We start from the raw sequence: 21,001 nt of genomic DNA on the forward strand, positions 1-21,001 counted from the left end.
AAAAAGAACATTTCAAAAAAATGGTCAGATTTTGGACGACATAGTGTAGTATGACATTGAGGTCGATGACATAGTATAGTATGACGTTGTGGTCACATTTTGGGCTAAAAAATAACATTTCAAAAAAATTATCAGATTTTGGACGACATAGTATAGTATGACCTTTTTGTCAAATTTTGGACCAAATATTTTTTTCAAATAAATGGTCAGATTTTGGACGAAATAGTATAATATGACATTGAGGTCGATGACATAGTATAGTATGACGTTTTGGTCACATTTTGGGCAAAAAAAAAATGTTGAAAAAAATTATCAGATTTTGGACGACATAGTATAGTATGACCTTTTTGTCAAATTTTGGACCAAATGTTTTTTTTCAAAAAAATGGTCAGATTTTGGACGACATAGTGTAGTATGACATTGAGGTCGATGACATAGTATAGTATGACGTTTTGGTGACATTTTAGGCTAAAAAAAAATTTTAAAAAATGTTATCAGATTTTGGACGACATAGTATAGTATGACCTTTTTGTCAAATTTTGGACCAAATGTTTTTTTTTTCAAATAAATGGTCAGATTTTGGACGACAAAGTGTAGTATGACATTGAGGTCGATGACATGGTATAGTATGACATTGTGGTCACATTTTGGGCTAAAAAATAACATTTCAAAAAAATTATCAGATTTTGGACGACATAGTATAGTATGACCTTTTTGTCAAAGTTTGGACCAAATATTTTTGTCAAATAAATGGTCAGATTTTGGACGAAATAGTGTAGTATGACATTGAGGTCGATGACATAGTATAGTATGACGTTTTGGTGACATTTTAGGCAAAAAAAAATGTTAAATTTTTTTTATCAGATTTTGGACGACATAGTAAAGTATGACCTTTTTGTCAAATTTTGGACCCAATTTTTTTTTCAAAAAATGGTCAGATTTTGGACGACATAGTGTAATATGACATTGAGGTCGATGACATAGTATAGTATGACGTTTTGGTCACATTTAAGGCTAAAAAAGAACATTTCAAAAAAATGATCAGATTTGGACGACATAGTATAGTATGACCTTTTTGTCAAATTTTGGACCAAATATTTTTTTCAAATAAATGGTCAGATTTTGGACGAAATAGTGTAGTATGACATTGAGGTCGATGACATAGTATAGTATGACGTTTTGGTCACATTTTGGGAAAAAAAAAAATGTTGAAAAAAATTATCAGATTTTGGACGACATAGTATAGTATGACCTTTTTGTCAAATTTTGGACCAAATGTTTTTTTTCAAAAAAATGGTCCGATTTTGGACGACATAGTGTAGTATGACATTGAGGTCGATGACATAGTATAGTATGACGTTGTGGACACATTTTGGGCAAAAAAATAACATTTCAAAAAAATTATCAGATTTTGGACGACATAGTATAGTATGACCTTTTTGTCAAAATTTGGACCAAATATTTTTTTCAAATAAATGGTCAGATTTTGGACGACATAGTGTAGTATGACATTGAGGTCGATGACATAGTATAGTATGACGTTGTGGTCACATTTTGGGTTAAAAAATAACATTTCAAAAAAATTATCAGATTTTGGACGACATAGTATAGTATGACCTTTTTGTCAAATTTTGGACCAAATATTTTTTTCAAATAAATGGTCAGATTTTGGACGAAATAGTGTAGTATGACATTGAGGTCGATGACATAGTATAGTATGACGTTTTGGTGACATTTTAGGCTAAAAAAAAATGTTAAATTTTTTTATCAGATTTTGGACGACATAGTATAGTATGACCTTTTTGTCAAATTTTGGACCAAATGTTTTTTTTCAAAAAAATGGTCAGATTTTGGACGACATAGTGTAGTATGACATTGAGGTCGATGACATAGTATAGTATGACCTTTTTGTCAAATTTTGGACCAAATATTTTTTTCAAATAAATGGTCAGATTTTGGACGAAATAGTATAGTATGACATTGAGGTCGATGACATAGTATAGTATGACGTTTTGGTCACATTTTGGGCAAAAAAAAAATGTTGAAAAAAATTATCAGATTTTGGACGACATAGTATAGTATGACCTTTTTGTCAAATTTTGGACCAAATGTTTTTTTTCAAAAAAATGGTCAGATTTTGGACGACATAGTGTAGTATGACATTGAGGTCGATGACATAGTATAGTATGACGTTTTGGTGACATTTTAGGCTAAAAAAAATTTTTTAAAAATGTTATCAGATTTTGGACGACATAGTATAGTATGACCTTTTTGTCAAATTTTGGACCAAATTTTTTTTTTCAAATAAATGGTCAGATTTTGGACGACATAGTGTAGTATGACATTGTGGTCACATTTTGGGCTAAAAAATAACATTTCAAAAAAATTATCAGATTTTGGACGACATAGTATAGTATGACCTTTTTGTCAAAGTTTGGACCAAATATTTTTGTCAAATAAATAGTCAGATTTTGGACGAAATAGTGTAGTATGACATTGAGGTCGATGACATAGTATAGTATGACGTTTTGGTGACATTTTAGGCAAAAAAAAATGTTAAAATTTTTTTATCAGATTTTGGACGACATAGTATAGTATGACCTTTTTGTCAAATTTTGGACCAAATGTTTTTTTTCAAAAAAATGGTCAGATTTTGGACGACATAGTGTAATATGACATTGAGGTCGATGACATAGTATAGTATGACGTTTTGGTCACATTTAAGGCTAAAAAAGAACATTTCAAAAAAATGATCAGATTTGGACGACATAGTATAGTATGACCTTTTTGTCAAATTTTGGACCAAATTTTTTTTTTTCAAATAAATGGTCAGATTTTGGACGACATAGTGTAGTATGACATTGAGGTCGATGACATAGTATAGTATGACGTTTTGGTCACATTTTGGGCAAAAAAAAAATGTTGAAAAAAATTATCAGATTTTGGACGACATAGTATAGTATGACCTTTTTGTCAAATTTTGGACCAAATGTTTTTTTTCAAAAAAATGGTCAGATTTTGGACGACATAGTGTAGTATGACATTGAGGTCGATGACATAGTATAGTATGACGTTTTGGTGACATTTTAGGCTAAACAAAAATGTTAAAAAATGTTATCAGATTTTGGACGACATAGTATAGTATGACCTTTTTGTCAAATTTTGGACCAAATTTTTTTTTTCAAATAAATGGTCAGATTTTGGACGACATAGTGTAGTATGACATTGAGGTCGATGACATGGTATAGTATGACGTTGTGGTCACATTTAAGGCTAAAAAAGAACATTTCAAAAAAATGATCAGATTTGGACGACATAGTATAGTATGACCTTTTTGTCAAATTTTGGACCAAATATTTTTTTTTCAAATAAATGGTCAGATTTTGGACGACATAGTGTAGTATGACATTGAGGTCGATGACATAGTATAGTATGACGTTTTGGTCACATTTTGGGCAAAAAAAAAATGTTGAAAAAAATTATCAGATTTTGGACGACATAGTATAGTATGACCTTTTTGTCAAATTTTGGACCAAATGTTTTTTTTCAAATAAATGGTCAGATTTTGGACCACATAGTGTAGTATGACATTGAGGTCGATGACATAGTATAGTATGACGTTTTGGTGACATTTTAGGCTAAAAAAAAATGTTAAAAAATGTTATCAGATTTTGGACGACATAGTATAGTATGACCTTTTTGTCAAAGTTTGGACCAAATATTTTTTTCAAATAAATGGTCAGATTTTGGACGACATAGTGTAGTATGACATTGAGGTCGATGACATAGTATAGTATGACGTTTTGGTGACATTTTAGGCAAAAAAAAATTTTAAAATTTTTTTATCAGATTTTGGACGACATAGTATAGTATGACCTTTTTGTCAAATTTTGGACCAAATTTTTTTTTTCGAAAAAATTGTCAGATTTTGGACGATATAGTGTAGAATGACATTGAGGTCGATGACATAGTATAGTATGACGTTGTGGTCACATTTAAGGCTAAAAAAGAACATTTCAAAAAAATTATCAGATTTGGACGACATAGTATAGTATGACCTTTTTGTCAAATTTTGGACCAAATATTTTTTTTTCAAATAAATGGTCAGATTTTGGACGACATAGTGTAGTATGACATTGAGGTCGATGACATAGTATAGTATGACGTTTTGGTCACATTTTGGGCTAAAAAATAACATTTCAAAAAAATTATCAGATTTTGGACGACATAGTATAGTATGACCTTTTTGTCAAATTTTGGACCAAATTTTTTTTTTCATAAAAGTGGTCAGATTTTGGACGACATAGTGTAGTATGACATTGAGGTCGATGACATAGTATAGTATGATGTTGTGGTCACATTTAAGGCTAAAAAAGAACATTTCAAAAAAATGGTCAGATTTTGGACGAAATAGTGTAGTATGACATTGAGGTCGATGACATAGTATAGTATGACGTTTTGGTGACATTTTAGGCTAAAAAAAAATGTTAAATTTTTTTATCAGATTTTGGACGACATAGTATATAGTATGACCTTTTTGTCAAATTTTGGACCAAATGTTTTTTTTCAAAAAAATGGTCAGATTTTGGACGACATAGTGTAGTATGACATTGAGGTCGATGACATAGTATAGTATGACGTTGTGGTCACATTTTGGGCTAAAAAATAACATTTCAAAAAAATTATCAGATTTTGGACGACATAGTATAGTATGACCTTTTTGTCAAATTTTGGACCAAATATTTTTTTCAAATAAATGGTCAGATTTTGGACGAAATAGTATAATATGACATTGAGGTCGATGACATAGTATAGTATGACGTTTTGGTCACATTTTGGGCAAAAAAAAAATGTTGAAAAAAATTATCAGATTTTGGACGACATAGTATAGTATGACCTTTTTGTCAAATTTTGGACCAAATGTTTTTTTTCAAAAAAATGGTCAGATTTTGGACGACATAGTGTAGTATGACATTGAGGTCGATGACATAGTATAGTATGACGTTTTGGTGACATTTTAGGCTAAAAAAATTTTTTAAAAAATGTTATCAGATTTTGGTCGACATAGTATAGTATGACCTTTTTGTCAAATTTTGGACCAAATGTTTTTTTTTTCAAATAAATGGTCAGATTTTGGACGACAAAGTGTAGTATGACATTGAGGTCGATGACATGGTATAGTATGACATTGTGGTCACATTTTGGGCTAAAAAATAACATTTCAAAAAAATTATCAGATTTTGGACGACATAGTATAGTATGACCTTTTTGTCAAAGTTTGGACCAAATATTTTTGTCAAATAAATGGTCAGATTTTGGACGAAATAGTGTAGTATGACATTGAGGTCGATGACATAGTATAGTATGACGTTTTGGTGACATTTTAGGCAAAAAAAAATGTTAAATTTTTTTTATCAGATTTTGGACGACATAGTAAAGTATGACCTTTTTGTCAAATTTTGGACCCAATTTTTTTTTCAAAAAATGGTCAGATTTTGGACGACATAGTGTAATATGACATTGAGGTCGATGACATAGTATAGTATGACGTTTTGGTCACATTTAAGGCTAAAAAAGAACATTTCAAAAAAATGATCAGATTTGGACGACATAGTATAGTATGACCTTTTTGTCAAATTTTGGACCAAATATTTTTTTCAAATAAATGGTCAGATTTTGGACGAAATAGTGTAGTATGACATTGAGGTCGATGACATAGTATAGTATGACGTTTTGGTCACATTTTGGGAAAAAAAAAAATGTTGAAAAAAATTATCAGATTTTGGACGACATAGTATAGTATGACCTTTTTGTCAAATTTTGGACCAAATGTTTTTTTTCAAAAAAATGGTCAGATTTTGGACGACATAGTGTAGTATGACATTGAGGTCGATGACATAGTATAGTATGACGTTGTGGACACATTTTGGGCTAAAAAATAACATTTCAAAAAAATTATCAGATTTTGGACGACATAGTATAGTATGACCTTTTTGTCAAAATTTGGACCAAATATTTTTTTCAAATAAATGGTCAGATTTTGGACGACATAGTGTAGTATGACATTGAGGTCGATGACATAGTATAGTATGACGTTGTGGTCACATTTTGGGTTAAAAAATAACATTTCAAAAAAATTATCAGATTTTGGACGACATAATATAGTATGACCTTTTTGTCAAATTTTGGACCAAATATTTTTGTCAAATAAATAGTCAGATTTTGGACGAAATAGTGTAGTATGACATTGAGGTCGATGACATAGTATAGTATGACGTTTTGGTGACATTTTAGGCTAAAAAAAAATGTTAAAATTTTTTTATCAGATTTTGGACGACATAGTATAGTATGACCTTTTTGTCAAATTTTGGACCAAATTTTTTTTCAAAAAAATGGTCAGATTTTGGACGACATAGTGTAATATGACATTGAGGTCGATGACATAGTATAGTATGACGTTTTGGTCACATTTAAGGCTAAAAAAGAACATTTCAAAAAAATGATCAGATTTGGACGACATAGTATAGTATGACCTTTTTGTCAAATTTTGGACCAAATTTTTTTTTTCAAATAAATGGTCAGATTTTGGACGACATAGTGTAGTATGACATTGAGGTCGATGACATAGTATAGTATGACGTTTTGGTCACATTTTGGGCAAAAAAAAAATGTTGAAAAAAATTATCAGATTTTGGACGACATAGTATAGTATGACCTTTTTGTCAAATTTTGGACCAAATGTTTTTTTTCAAAAAAATGGTCAGATTTTGGACGACATAGTGTAGTATGACATTGAGGTCGATGACATAGTATAGTATGACGTTTTGGTGACATTTTAGGCAAAAAAAAATGTTAAATTTTTTTTATCAGATTTTGGACGACATAGTATAGTATGACCTTTTTGTCAAATTTTGGACCAAATTTTTTTTTCAAAAAAATGGTCAGATTTTGGACGACATAGTGTAATATGACATTGAGGTCGATGACATAGTATAGTATGACGTTTTGGTCACATTTAAGGCTAAAAAAGAACATTTCAAAAAAATGATCAGATTTGGACGACATAGTATAGTATGACCTTTTTGTCAAATTTTGGACCAAATATTTTTTTCAAATAAATGGTCAGATTTTGGACGAAATAGTATAGTATGACATTGAGGTCGATGACATAGTATAGTATGACGTTTTGGTCACATTTTGGGCAAAAAAAAAATGTTGAAAAAAATTATCAGATTTTGGACGACATAGTATAGTATGACCTTTTTGTCAAATTTTGGACCAAATGTTTTTTTTCAAAAAAATGGTCAGATTTTGGACGACATAGTGTAGTATGACATTGAGGTCGATGACATAGTATAGTATGACGTTTTGGTGACATTTTAGGCTAAAAAAAATTTTTAAAAAATGTTATAAGATTTTGGACGACATAGTATAGTATGACCTTTTTGTCAAATTTTGGACCAAATATTTTTTTTTCAAATAAATGGTCAGATTTTGGACGACATAGTGTAGTATGACATTGAGGTCGATGACATAGTATAGTATGACGTTTTGGTCACATTTTGGGCAAAAAAAATAACATTTCAAAAAAATTATCAGATTTTGGACGACATAGTATAGTATGACCTTTTTGTCAAATTTTGGACCAAATGTCTTTTTTTCAAATAAATGGTCAGATTTTGGACGACATAGTGTAGTATGACATTGAGGTCGATGACATAGTATAGTATGACGTTGTGGTCACATTTAAGGCTAAAAAAGAACATTTCAAAAAAATGATCAGATTTGGACGACATAGTATAGTATGACCTTTTTGTCAAATTTTGGACCAAATATTTTTTTCAAATAAATGGTCAGATTTTGGACGAAATAGTATAGTATGACATTGAGGTCGATGACATAGTATAGTATGACGTTTTGGTCACATTTTGGGAAAAAAAAAAATGTTGAAAAAAATTATCAGATTTTGGACGACATAGTATAGTATGACCTCTTTGTCAAATTTTGGACCAAATGTTTTTTTTCAAAAAAATGGTCAGATTTTGGACGACATAGTGTAGTATGACATTGAGGTCGATGACATAGTATAGTATGACGTTGTGGACACATTTTGGGCTAAAAAAGAACATTTCAAAAAAATGATCAGATTTGGACGACATAGTATAGTATGACCTTTTTGTCAAATTTTGGACCAAATATTTTTTTTTCAAATAAATGGTCAGATTTTGGACGACATAGTGTAGTATGACATTGAGGTCGATGACATAGTATAGTATGACGTTTTGGTCACATTTTGGGCAAAAAAAATAACATTTCAAAAAAATTATCAGATTTTGGACGACATAGTATAGTATGACCTTTTTGTCAAATTTTGGACCAAATGTCTTTTTTCAAATAAATGGTCAGATTTTGGACGGCATAGTGTAGTATGACATTGAGGTCGATGACATAGTATAGTATGACGTTGTGGTCACATTTAAGGCTAAAAAAGAACATTTCAAAAAAATGATCAGATTTGGACGACATAGTATAGTATGACCTTTTTGTCAAATTTTGGACCAAATATTTTTTTTTCAAATAAATGGTCAGATTTTGGACGACATAGTGTAGTATGACATTGAGGTCGATGACATAGTATAGTATGACGTTTTGGTCACATTTTGGGCAAAAAAAATAACATTTCAAAAAAATGATCAGATTTGGACGACATAGTATAGTATGACCTTTTTGTCAAATTTTGGACCAAATATTTTTTTCAAATAAATGGTCAGATTTTGGACGAAATAGTATAGTATGACATTGAGGTCGATGACATAGTATAGTATGACGTTTTGGTCACATTTTGGGAAAAAAAAAAATGTTGAAAAAAATTATCAGATTTTGGACGACATAGTATAGTATGACCTTTTTGTCAAATTTTGGACCAAATGTTTTTTTTCAAAAAAATGGTCAGATTTTGGACGACATAGTGTAGTATGACATTGAGGTCGATGACATAGTATAGTATGACGTTGTGGACACATTTTGGGCTAAAAAAGAACATTTCAAAAAAATGATCAGATTTGGACGACATAGTATAGTATGACCTTTTTGTCAAATTTTGGACCAAATATTTTTTTTTCAAATAAATGGTCAGATTTTGGACGACATAGTGTAGTATGACATTGAGGTCGATGACATAGTATAGTATGACGTTTTGGTCACATTTTGGGCAAAAAAAATAACATTTCAAAAAAATTATCAGATTTTGGACGACATAGTATAGTATGACCTTTTTGTCAAATTTTGGACCAAATGTCTTTTTTCAAATAAATGGTCAGATTTTGGACGACATAGTGTAGTATGACATTGAGGTCGATGACATAGTATAGTATGACGTTGTGGTCACATTTAAGGCTAAAAAAGAACATTTCAAAAAAATGATCAGATTTGGACGACATAGTATAGTATGACCTTTTTGTCAAATTTTGGACCAAATATTTTTTTTTCAAATAAATGGTCAGATTTTGGACGACATAGTGTAGTATGACATTGAGGTCGATGACATAGTATAGTATGACGTTTTGGTCACATTTTGGGCAAAAAAAATAACATTTCAAAAAAATTATCAGATTTTGGACGACATAGTATAGTATGACCTTTTTGTCAAATTTTGGACCAAATGTCTTTTTTCAAATAAATGGTCAGATTTTGGACGACATAGTGTAGTATGACATTGAGGTCGATGACATAGTATAGTATGACGTTGTGGTCACATTTAAGGCTAAAAAAGAACATTTCAAAAAAATGATCAGATTTGGACGACATAGTATAGTATGACCTTTTTGTCAAATTTTGGACCAAATATTTTTTTTTCAAATAAATGGTCAGATTTTGGACGACATAGTGTAGTATGACATTGAGGTCGATGACATAGTATAGTATGACGTTTTGGTCACATTTTGGGCAAAAAAAATAACTTCAAAAAAATTATCAGATTTTGGACGACATAGTATAGAATGACCTTTTTGTCAAATTTTGGACCAAATGTTTTTTTTCAAATAAATGGTCAGATTTTGGACCACATAGTGTAGTATGACATTGAGGTCGATGACATAGTATAGTATGACGTTTTGGTGACATTTTAGGCTAAAAAAAAATGTTAAAAAATGTTATCAGATTTTGGACGACATAGTATAGTATGACCTTTTTGTCAAATTTTGGACCAAATTCTTTTTTTTCAAAAAAATGGTCAGATTTTGGACGACATAGTGTAGTATGACATTGAGGTCGATGACATAGTATAGTATGACATTGTGGTCACATTTTGGGCTAAAAAATAACATTTCAAAAAAATTATCAGATTTTGGACGACATAGTATAGTATGACCTTTTTGTCAAAGTTTGGACCAAATATTTTTTTCAAATAAATGGTCAGATTTTGGACGACATAGTGTAGTACAGGGGTCACCAACCTTTTTGAGATGAGAGCTACCTTCAGGGTAAAGAATAATATGGAGGGCTACCACATTAAAAAAAAAATGTGTTTACCATTTAAATGATTAATATTATGCATTCAACTGCATACACATTCATTCCAGTGCTTACTCCTAACAATTACCAGTTTTTATAAACAATATCAAAGATATTTTACTGAGCGATCATATGGATACATGCAAGTGAGGTGAAGTGAAGTGAGCCCGCGGGCACCGTATTGGCTGCCTGCGGGCTACCAGGTGCCCGCGGGCACCACGTTGGTGACCCCTGGTGTAGTATGACATTGAGGTCGATGACATAGTATAGTATGACGTTTTGGTGACATTTTAGGCAAAAAAAAATGTTAAAATTTTTTTATCAGATTTTGGACGACATAGTATAGTATGACCTTTTTGTCAAATTTTGGACCAAATTCTTTTTTTTCGAAAAAATTGTCAGATTTTGGACGACATAGTGTAGTATGACATTGAGGTCGATGACATAGTATAGTATGACGTTGTGGTCACATTTAAGGCTAAAAAAGAACATTTCAAAAAAATGATCAGATTTGGACGACATAGTATAGTATGACCTTTTTGTCAAATTTTGGACCAAATATTTTTTTTTCAAATAAATGGTCAGATTTTGGACAACATAGTGTAGTTTGACATTGAGGTCGATGACATAGTATAGTATGATGTTGTGGTCACATTTAAGGCTAAAAAAGAACATTTCAAAAAAATGATCAGATTTGGACAACATAGTATAGTATGACCTTTTTGTCAAATTTTGGACCAAATTTTTTTTTTCAAATAAATGGTCAAATCTTGGACGGAATAGTGTAGTATGACATTGAGGTCGATGACATAGTATAGTATGACGTTTTGGTGACATTTTAGGCTGAAAAAAAATGTTAACATTTTTTATCAGATTTTGGACGACATAGTATAGTATGACCTTTTTGTCAAATTTTGGACCAAATCTCTTTTTTTTCAAAAAAATGGTCAGATTTTGGACGACATAGTGTAGTATGACATTGAGGTCGATGACATAGTATAGTATGACGTTTTGGTCACATTTTGGGCAAAAAAAATAACATTTCAAAAAAATTATCAGATTTTGGACGACATAGTATAGTATGACCTTTTTGTCAAATTTTGGACCAAATGTCTTTTTTCAAATAAATGGTCAGATTTTGGACGACATAGTGTAGTATGACATTGAGGTCGATGACATAGTATAGTATGACGTTGTGGTCACATTTAAGGCTAAAAAAGAACATTTCAAAAAAATGATCAGATTTGGACGACATAGTATAGTATGACCTTTTTGTCAAATTTTGGACCAAATATTTTTTTTTCAAATAAATGGTCAGATTTTGGACGACATAGTGTAGTATGACATTGAGGTCGATGACATAGTATAGTATGACGTTTTGGTCACATTTTGGGCAAAAAAAATAACTTCAAAAAAATTATCAGATTTTGGACGACATAGTATAGAATGACCTTTTTGTCAAATTTTGGACCAAATGTTTTTTTTCAAATAAATGGTCAGATTTTGGACCACATAGTGTAGTATGACATTGAGGTCGATGACATAGTATAGTATGACGTTTTGGTGACATTTTAGGCTAAAAAAAAATGTTAAAAAATGTTATCAGATTTTGGACGACATAGTATAGTATGACCTTTTTGTCAAATTTTGGACCAAATTCTTTTTTTTCAAAAAAATGGTCAGATTTTGGACGACATAGTGTAGTATGACATTGAGGTCGATGACATAGTATAGTATGACATTGTGGTCACATTTTGGGCTAAAAAATAACATTTCAAAAAAATTATCAGATTTTGGACGACATAGTATAGTATGACCTTTTTGTCAAAGTTTGGACCAAATATTTTTTTCAAATAAATGGTCAGATTTTGGACGACATAGTGTAGTATGACATTGAGGTCGATGACATAGTATAGTATGACGTTTTGGTGACATTTTAGGCAAAAAAAAATGTTAAATTTTTTTTATCAGATTTTGGACGACATAGTATAGTATGACCTTTTTGTCAAATTTTGGACCAAATTCTTTTTTTTCGAAAAAATTGTCAGATTTTGGACGACATAGTGTAGTATGACATTGAGGTCGATGACATAGTATAGTATGACGTTGTGGTCACATTTAAGGCTAAAAAAGAACATTTCAAAAAAATGATCAGATTTGGACGACATAGTATAGTATGACCTTTTTGTCAAATTTTGGACCAAATATTTTTTTTTCAAATAAATGGTCAGATTTTGGACGACATAGTGTAGTTTGACATTGAGGTCGATGACATAGTATAGTATGATGTTGTGGTCACATTTAAGGCTAAAAAAGAACATTTCAAAAAAATGATCAGATTTGGACAACATAGTATAGTATGACCTTTTTGTCAAATTTTGGACCAAATTTTTTTTTCAAATAAATGGTCAAATCTTGGACGGAATAGTGTAGTATGACATTGAGGTCGATGACATAGTATAGTATGACGTTTTGGTGACATTTTAGGCTGAAAAAAAATGTTAACATTTTTTATCAGATTTTGGACGACATAGTATAGTATGACCTTTTTGTCAAATTTTGGACCAAATCTCTTTTTTTTCAAAAAAATGGTCAGATTTTGGACGACATAGTGTAATATGACATTGAGGTCGATGACATAGTATAGTATGACGTTTTGGTCACATTTAAGGCTAAAGAAGAACATTTCAAAAAAATGATCAGATTTGGACAACATAGTATAGTATGACCTTTTTGTCAAATTTTGGACCAAATGTTTTTTTTCAAAAAAATGGTCAGATTTTGGATGACATAGTGTAGTATGACATTGAGGTCGATGACATAGTATAGTATGACGTTGTGGTCACATTTTGGGCTAAAAAATAACATTTCAAAAAAATTATCAGATTTTGGACGACATGGTATAGTATGACCTTTTTGTCAAATTTTGGACCAAATATTTTTTTCAAATAAATGGTCAGATTTTGGACGAAATAGTATAGTATGACATTGAGGTCGATGACATAGTATAGTATGACGTTTTGGTCACATTTTGGGCAAAATAAAAATGTTGAAAAAAATTATCAGATTTTGGACGACATAGTATAGTATGACCTTTTTGTCAAATTTTGGACCAAATGTTTTTTTTCAAAAAAATGGTCAGATTTTGGACGACATAGTGTAGTATGACATTGAGGTCGATGACATAGTATAGTATGACGTTTTGGTGACATTTTAGGCTAAAAAAAAATGTTAAAAATTGTTATCAGATTTTGGACGACATAGTATAGTATGACCTTTTTGTCAAATTTTGGACCAAATCTTTTTTTTTCAAAAAAATGGTCAGATTTTGGACGACATAGTGTAGTATGACATTGAGGTCGATGACATAGTATAGTATGACGTTGTGGACACATTTTGGGCTAAAAAATAACATTTCAAAAAAATTATCAGATTTTGGACGACATAGTATAGTATGACCTTTTTGTCAAAATTTGGACCAAATACTTTTTTTCAAATAAATGGTCAGATTTTGGACGACATAGTGTAGTATGACATTGAGGTCGATGACATAGTATAGTATAACGTTTTGGTCACATTTAAGGCTAAAAAAGAACATTTCAAAAAAATGATCAGATTTGGACGACATAGTATAGTATGACCTTTTTGTCAAATTTTGGACCAAATATTTTTTTCAAATAAATGGTCAGATTTTGGACGAAATAGTGTAGTATGACATTGAGGTCGATGACATAGTATAGTATGACGTTTTGGTCACATTTTGGGCAAAAAAAAAATGTTGAAAAAAATTATCAGATTTTGGACGACATAGTATAGTATGACCTTTTTGTCAAATTTTGGACCAAATGTTTTTTTTCAAAAAAATGGTCAGATTTTGGACGACATAGTGTAGTTTGACATTGAGGTCGATGACATAGTATAGTATGACGTTGTGGTCACATTTTGGGCTAAAAAGTAACATTTCAAAAAAATTATCAGATTTTGGACGACATAGTATAGTATGACCTTTTTGTCAAAGTTTGGACCAAATATTTTTTTCAAATAAATGGTCAGATTTTGGACGACATAGTGTAGTATGACATTGAGGTCGATGACATAGTATAGTATGACGTTTTGGTGACATTTTAGGCAAAAAAAAATGTTAAAAAAATGTTGTCAGATTTTGGACGACAGTATAGTATGACCTTTTTGTCAAATTTTGGACCAAATTTTTTTTTTTGAAAGAATTGTCAGATTTTGGACGACATAGTGTAGTATGACATTGAGGTCGATGACATAGTATAGTATGACGTTGTGGTCACATTAAAGGCTAAAAAAGAACATTTCAAAAAAATGATCAGATTTGGACAACATAGTATAGTATGACCTTTTTGTCAAATTTTGGACCAAATATTTTTTTTTCAAATAAATGGTCAGATTTTGGACGACATAGTGTAGTATGACATTGAGGTCGATGACATAGTATAGTATGACGTTTTGGTGACATTTTAGACCTAATTTTTTTGTCAAAAAATGCTCACATTTTGGACGACATAGTAAAGTATCACGTACTACATAGTATAGTATGACGTTTTTGTCAAATTTTGGACCAAATATTTTTTTTCAAAAAATTGTCTGATTTTGGACGACATAGTATAGTATCACATGTATGACATTTTTGTCAAATTTTGGACCACATTTTTTTTTCAAAAAATGGTCACATTTTGGACGACATAGTATAGCATCACGTACTACATAGTATAGTGTGACGTTTTTGTCAAGTTTTGGACCAGAAAAATGTTTTTCAAAAAAATTGACAGATTTTGGACGACATAGTATATAGTATGACGTTTTTGTCAAATTTTGGACCACATTTTTTTTTTCAAAATATGGTCACATTTTGGACGACATAGTATAGCATCACGTACTACATAGTATAGTGTGACGTTTTTGTCAAGTTTTGGACCAGAAAAATGTTTTTCAAAAAAATTGACAGATTTTGGACGACATAGTATAGTATGACGTTTTTGTCAAGTTTTGGACCAGAAAAATGTTTTTTTTTTTAAATTGTCAGATTTTGGACGACATAGTATAGTATGACGTTTTTGTCAAATTTTGGACCTAATTTTTTTGTCAAAAAATGCTCACATTTTGGACGACATAGTAAAGTATCACGTACTACATAGTATAGTATGACGTTTTTGTCAAATTTTGGACCAATTTTTTTTTTTCAAAAAATTGTCACATTTTGGACGACATAGTATAGCATCACGTACTACATAGTATAGTGTGACGTTTTTGTCAAGTTTTGGACCAGAAAAATGTTTTTCAAAAAAATTGACAGATTTTGGACGACATAGTATAGTATGACGTTTTTGTCAAGTTTTGGACCAGAAAAATGTTTTTTTTTTTAAATTGTCAGATTTTGGACGACATAGTATAGTATGACGTTTTTGTCAAATTTTGGACCTAATTTTTTTGTCAAAAAATGCTCACATTTTGGACGACATAGTATAGTATCACGTACTACATAGTATAGTATGACGTTTTTGTCAAATTTTGGACCAATTTTTTTTTTCAAAAAATTGTCTGATTTTGGACGACATAGTATAGTATCACATGTATGACATTTTTGTCAAATTTTGGACCACATTTTTTTTTCAAAAAATGGTCACATTTTGGACGACATAGTATAGCATCACGTACTACATAGTATAGTGTGACGTTTTTGTCAAGTTTTGGACCAGAAAAATGTTTTTCAAAAAAATTGACAGAGTTTGGACGACATAGTATAGTATGACGTTTTTGTCAAATTTTGGACCAAATTTTTTTTTCAAAAAATTGTCTGATTTTGGACGACATAGTATAGTATCACGTGTATGAAATTTTTGTCAAATTTTGGACCACATTTTTTTTTCAAAAAATGGTCACATTTTGGACGACATAGTATAGTATCACGTACTACATAGTATAGTGTGACGTTTTTGTCAAGTTTTGGACCAGAAAAATGTTTTTCAAAAAAATTTACAGATTTTGGACGACAGTATAGTATGACATTTTTGTCCAATTTTGGACAACATACTATAATATGAAGTTTTTCTCAAATTCTCGACAACATACAACATTGGGACTGTTCTGACATGGAAAATACATTTTAGTTGGCTGAGTGGTTTGTGCTGTACCTTTTAAAGACATTTTGGAGTGCTCGTCTCCCTGGGGTATACCAGATCGAATCCTGTCAGTGACAAAGAGTTGAGACTTGTTGGTGTCATTTTGGATGACATACTATACAATTACTTTTTTGTCAAATTTTGAAGAAAAAGTTTTTTTTTATTTTAAAAAAAGGTCAGATTTTGGATGACATAGTATAGTATGATGTTTTTGTCAAATTTTGGACCAATTTTTTTTTTTTTTTAATGGTCACATTTTGGACGACATAGTATAGTATCACGTACTACATAGTATAGTATGACGTTTTTGTCAATTTTTGGACCAGAAAAATGTTTTTCAATAAAATTGTCAGATTTTGGACCACATAGTATAGTATGACGTTTTTGTCAAATTTTGGACCAAATGTTTTTTTCAAAAAATTGTCACATTTTGGACCACATAGTATAGTGTCACGTACTACATAGTATAGTGTGACGTTTTTGTCAAGTTTTGGACCAGAAAAATGTTTTTGTCAAAAATCGTCACATTTTGGACGACATAGTATAGTATCACAAACTACATAGTATAGTATGACGTTTTTGTCAATTTTTGGACCAGAAAAATGTTTTTCAATAAAATTGTCAGATTTTGGACGACATAGTATATATATGACGTTTTTGTCAAGTTTTGGACCAGAAAAATGTTTTTCAAAAAAATTGTCAGATTTTGGACGACATAGTATAGTATGACGTTTTTGTCCAATTTTGGACAACATACTATAATATGAAGTTTTGACTATACTATGACTTTTTTGTCAAATTTTGAAGAAAAACTTTTTTATAAAAGTAGTATGATGTTTTTGTCAAATTTTGGACCAAATTTTTTTTTTTTTGTAAATGGTCACATTTTGGACGACATAGTATAGTATCACGTATAAATAGATTAGTATGACGTTTTTGTCAATTTTTGGACCAGAAAAATGTTTATCAATAAAATTGTCAGATTTTGGACGACATAGTATAGTATGACGTTTTTGTCAAGTTTTGGACCAGAAAAATGTTTTTCAAAAAAATTGTCAGATTTTGGACGACATAGTATAGTATGACGTTTTTGTCCAATTTTGGACAACATACTATAATATGAAGTTTTGACTATACTATGACTTCTTTGTCAAATTTTGAAGAAAAACTTTTTTATAAAAGTAGTATGATGTTTTTGTCAAATTTTGGACCAAATTTTTTTTTTTTGTAAATGGTCACATTTTGGACGACATAGTATAGTATCACGTATAAATAGATTAGTATGACGTTTTTGTCAATTTTTGGACCAGAAAAATGTTTATCAATAAAATTGTCAGATTTTGGACGACATAGTATAGTATAACGTTTTTGTCAAATATTGGACCAAAATTTTTTTTTCACAAAATGGTCACATTTCGGACGACATAGTATAGTATCACGTACTACATAGTATAGTATGACGTTTTTGTCAAATTTTGGACCAATTTTTTTTTCAAAAAATGGTCACTTTTTGGAAGACAGGATAGTATCACGTACTACATAATATAGTATGATGTTTTTGTCAAGTTTTGGACCAGAAAAATGTTTTTCAAAAAAATTGTCAGATTTTGGACGACATAGTATAGTATGACGTTTTTGTCGAATTTTGTACAACATACTATAATATGAAGTTTTTCTCAAATTCTGGACGACATACAATATTCTGGCTGTTCTGACAAATAAAGTACTTGTTAGTTGGCTGACTTCTGATGTATCTTTTTTAAATCTTTTTTGTCATTCTGCAGCGCTGGTCTCCCTGGGGTATACCAGTTCAAATCCTGTCAGTGACAAGCAGTTAAGACTAGTTGGTGTCATCTTGGACGACATACTATACTATGACTTTTTTGTCAAATTTTGAACAAAAACTTTTTTTCAAAAAAGTAGTCAAATTTTGGATGACATAGTATAATATGACTTTTTGACAAATTTTGGACAACATAGTATGGTATGACTTTTTGTCAAATATTGGACAAACCGGGATACTTTTTGTTTTTGAGACTGAAGTCAGCTCACTGTCAAAGTGCATCAGGGCAAATGGATCATTTCCTGAATTTCAAAAATTCATATAAATTATTCCTTTAGATGTTTGCAAATATTTTCAACGGACCCTTGTTCAGGGCGATGCCAACTATTATGATGGTAAATTTCGAGTTATTCGGAGATACTACTGTTTTTGTGAAGAAAGTCAGCTCACTTTCACTGTATAATAATAATAATTATTAATCATAATAATAATAATAAAAACATAATAATAATATCATTTGTTTAATATTTTTATTTTTATTACTATTATCATTATCATTTAACTGTGACTTAAAATGTCGAGCCGTAAGAAAAAAAAATATGTCTCTGTCGTGTGTTTCTGGAATATTTCAGCACATAATCAGATTGATTTTAATTTTAATAATTTGGTATCGCATTTATTTCGTCAATTTAACAGAGAGGAGATCGTTGGGATTTGTAGGTGTCATGTAGTTGACCTGAGTATCTGCAATGAAGAGATTATTCTAATCTCCTCCACGTCAGCAGGCGGCGCTGTGCAACTTTAGCCAAAGGTTTGTGAGAAGTGACGTTCGTCTCCTCCGAGTTGCCGTACCCGATGAAAGGTTAATTAGCTTCTTTGCTATTTTCACATGTCTGTCCACTGACATTGAGGACAACAACGACAGTTTTGGGTTTATTTGCGCCTCTTTCAACGAAAGGTAAGAATCTCAGAAGCTCAGAATCATTCAAAAGTAAACGCTCGACTGAATATGTGACGGTGTTTGTGAGCTTTTGGAGGTTAAAGAGAATAGTTTCAGTGCTGACGTGAAGCTACTGTGTCACAGACACACTTGTGAAATGCAATAACTTATGAACATTTAACTAATGTTACCTGTTAGTTTTATTATTATTATTATTATTATTATTATTATTATAATATTAATAATATTATATACGACAGTTTGTAAAAAGAGCAGTATGATCAGACAGCAGAGTCAAAACCCTTGTCTGACATTAACGTGCAACACAAGGAAGTGAAACATTTTCCCCACACAGCTGGATATAATCTGAATTCTTTCTATTCTTTCTATTATTATGTTCTGTTGACTCAAAAAGGCGTCTCGTCTTCAGAGCGTTTTCGTATTTCCTGTACTAATCGTAGGAATATGGTTTTGTACAAGATCTACACACAAAACAGAACAATGTCTCAGTGTAAAAAAAAAAATAGTGTGTACCATCAGCGACATGTACTGCAATGGAATTGACCATTTCAGTGTTTTTGTGATTCAAATAGTGTGTTTATTGAATTATTGTCAAATGTGCAGGCAGAATTTTTGTATTGTACTTGGTTGAAGTGGAACCGTTCACTCCATATTGTTTTATTGATAGTAAAGCTGTAAGAATGGATCATCTATGCATTGTAAGAAGACAAAAAAATAGTATAATAGTAAAGTAAACATTTGTATAAAATACCCAAGTACTTAATAGATCACGTAAGAACAGCCCATGTGAATAAAATGTAATGTTGCTAAGTTTTATGAGATGGTAGAATTACCACATTATTAATGGTGTGGCTCAATTCCACCTTGAAGATTATAGGGTAAACTTCTTTACTTTCCAATACTGCTACTGTTACTACTACTGTGTGAGTGAGTATTTAGCCTCTCACCTTGCTGATGTCCTCTTCCCGTTTCCTTCAGGATCCTCATAATGGTGACTGGAAAGCGCTTGGCTGACATCGGCTACCGGGCTTTTTCTGGCTCCATGATGCTGCTGACGGTGTACGGAGGATACCTCGCCGTCATGCGGGGATACAGATACATGGTCCGGCAAAAAGAGCTGAAGCTGGCAGCAGAAAACCAGGAACATGCAGTCAAAGACTGACTCGAGATGGACTGATCTCTTTTTTGCATAGATGTGGACATTCTCCCTTTCATCATTTCTTTTTTTTTTTTTTTTTTAAATGTCCTTTACTGAATCGAGAACATGTTTATTCTTATTGGGACATTTGTCAACTAAATTATGAGGCTGTTCGTTGTGTCCTGTAATGGAAGATGAACCACACACACACACACATTTTTTGTGCGTATCACAGGCCTCGCTCATGTCCATGAAGATTGATGTAATGATGTTATATTAAATGCCTTTAAACCACACAATAGTAAATAGTTTGTATTTATACGGTGCTTTCCTAAAGCTGCTTCACACCAAAATGTTGCCCAATCAACTAGGAATCGAACCCACAACCTTCCAGTTACTACAATAAAAAGGGCACCTTTCAAGAACAGAAATATTTGGAAAAACATGACGAGGTACTC

At 31.0% G+C, this 21,001-nt stretch overlaps 1 protein-coding gene across 1 annotated transcript; it reads left to right on the forward strand.

Annotated features, from left to right (window-relative positions):
- The first annotated feature begins 19,307 nt into the window (after window positions 1-19,307).
- Window positions 19,308-20,816, forward strand: cox14 (cytochrome c oxidase assembly factor COX14). The gene is made up of 2 exons (XM_083892485.1): window positions 19,308-19,402; window positions 20,384-20,816. The coding sequence occupies exon 2, from the start codon at window positions 20,394-20,396 to the stop codon at window positions 20,565-20,567; it is 174 nt and encodes a 57-aa protein (XP_083748611.1). The 5' UTR covers window positions 19,308-19,402; window positions 20,384-20,393; the 3' UTR covers window positions 20,568-20,816.
- Window positions 20,817-21,001: the final 185 nt, after the last annotated feature.

This window comes from Microchirus variegatus (genome assembly GCF_963457635.1).
Source record: "Microchirus variegatus genome assembly, chromosome: 7".
Classification (NCBI taxonomy): Eukaryota; Metazoa; Chordata; class Actinopteri; order Pleuronectiformes; family Soleidae; genus Microchirus; species Microchirus variegatus.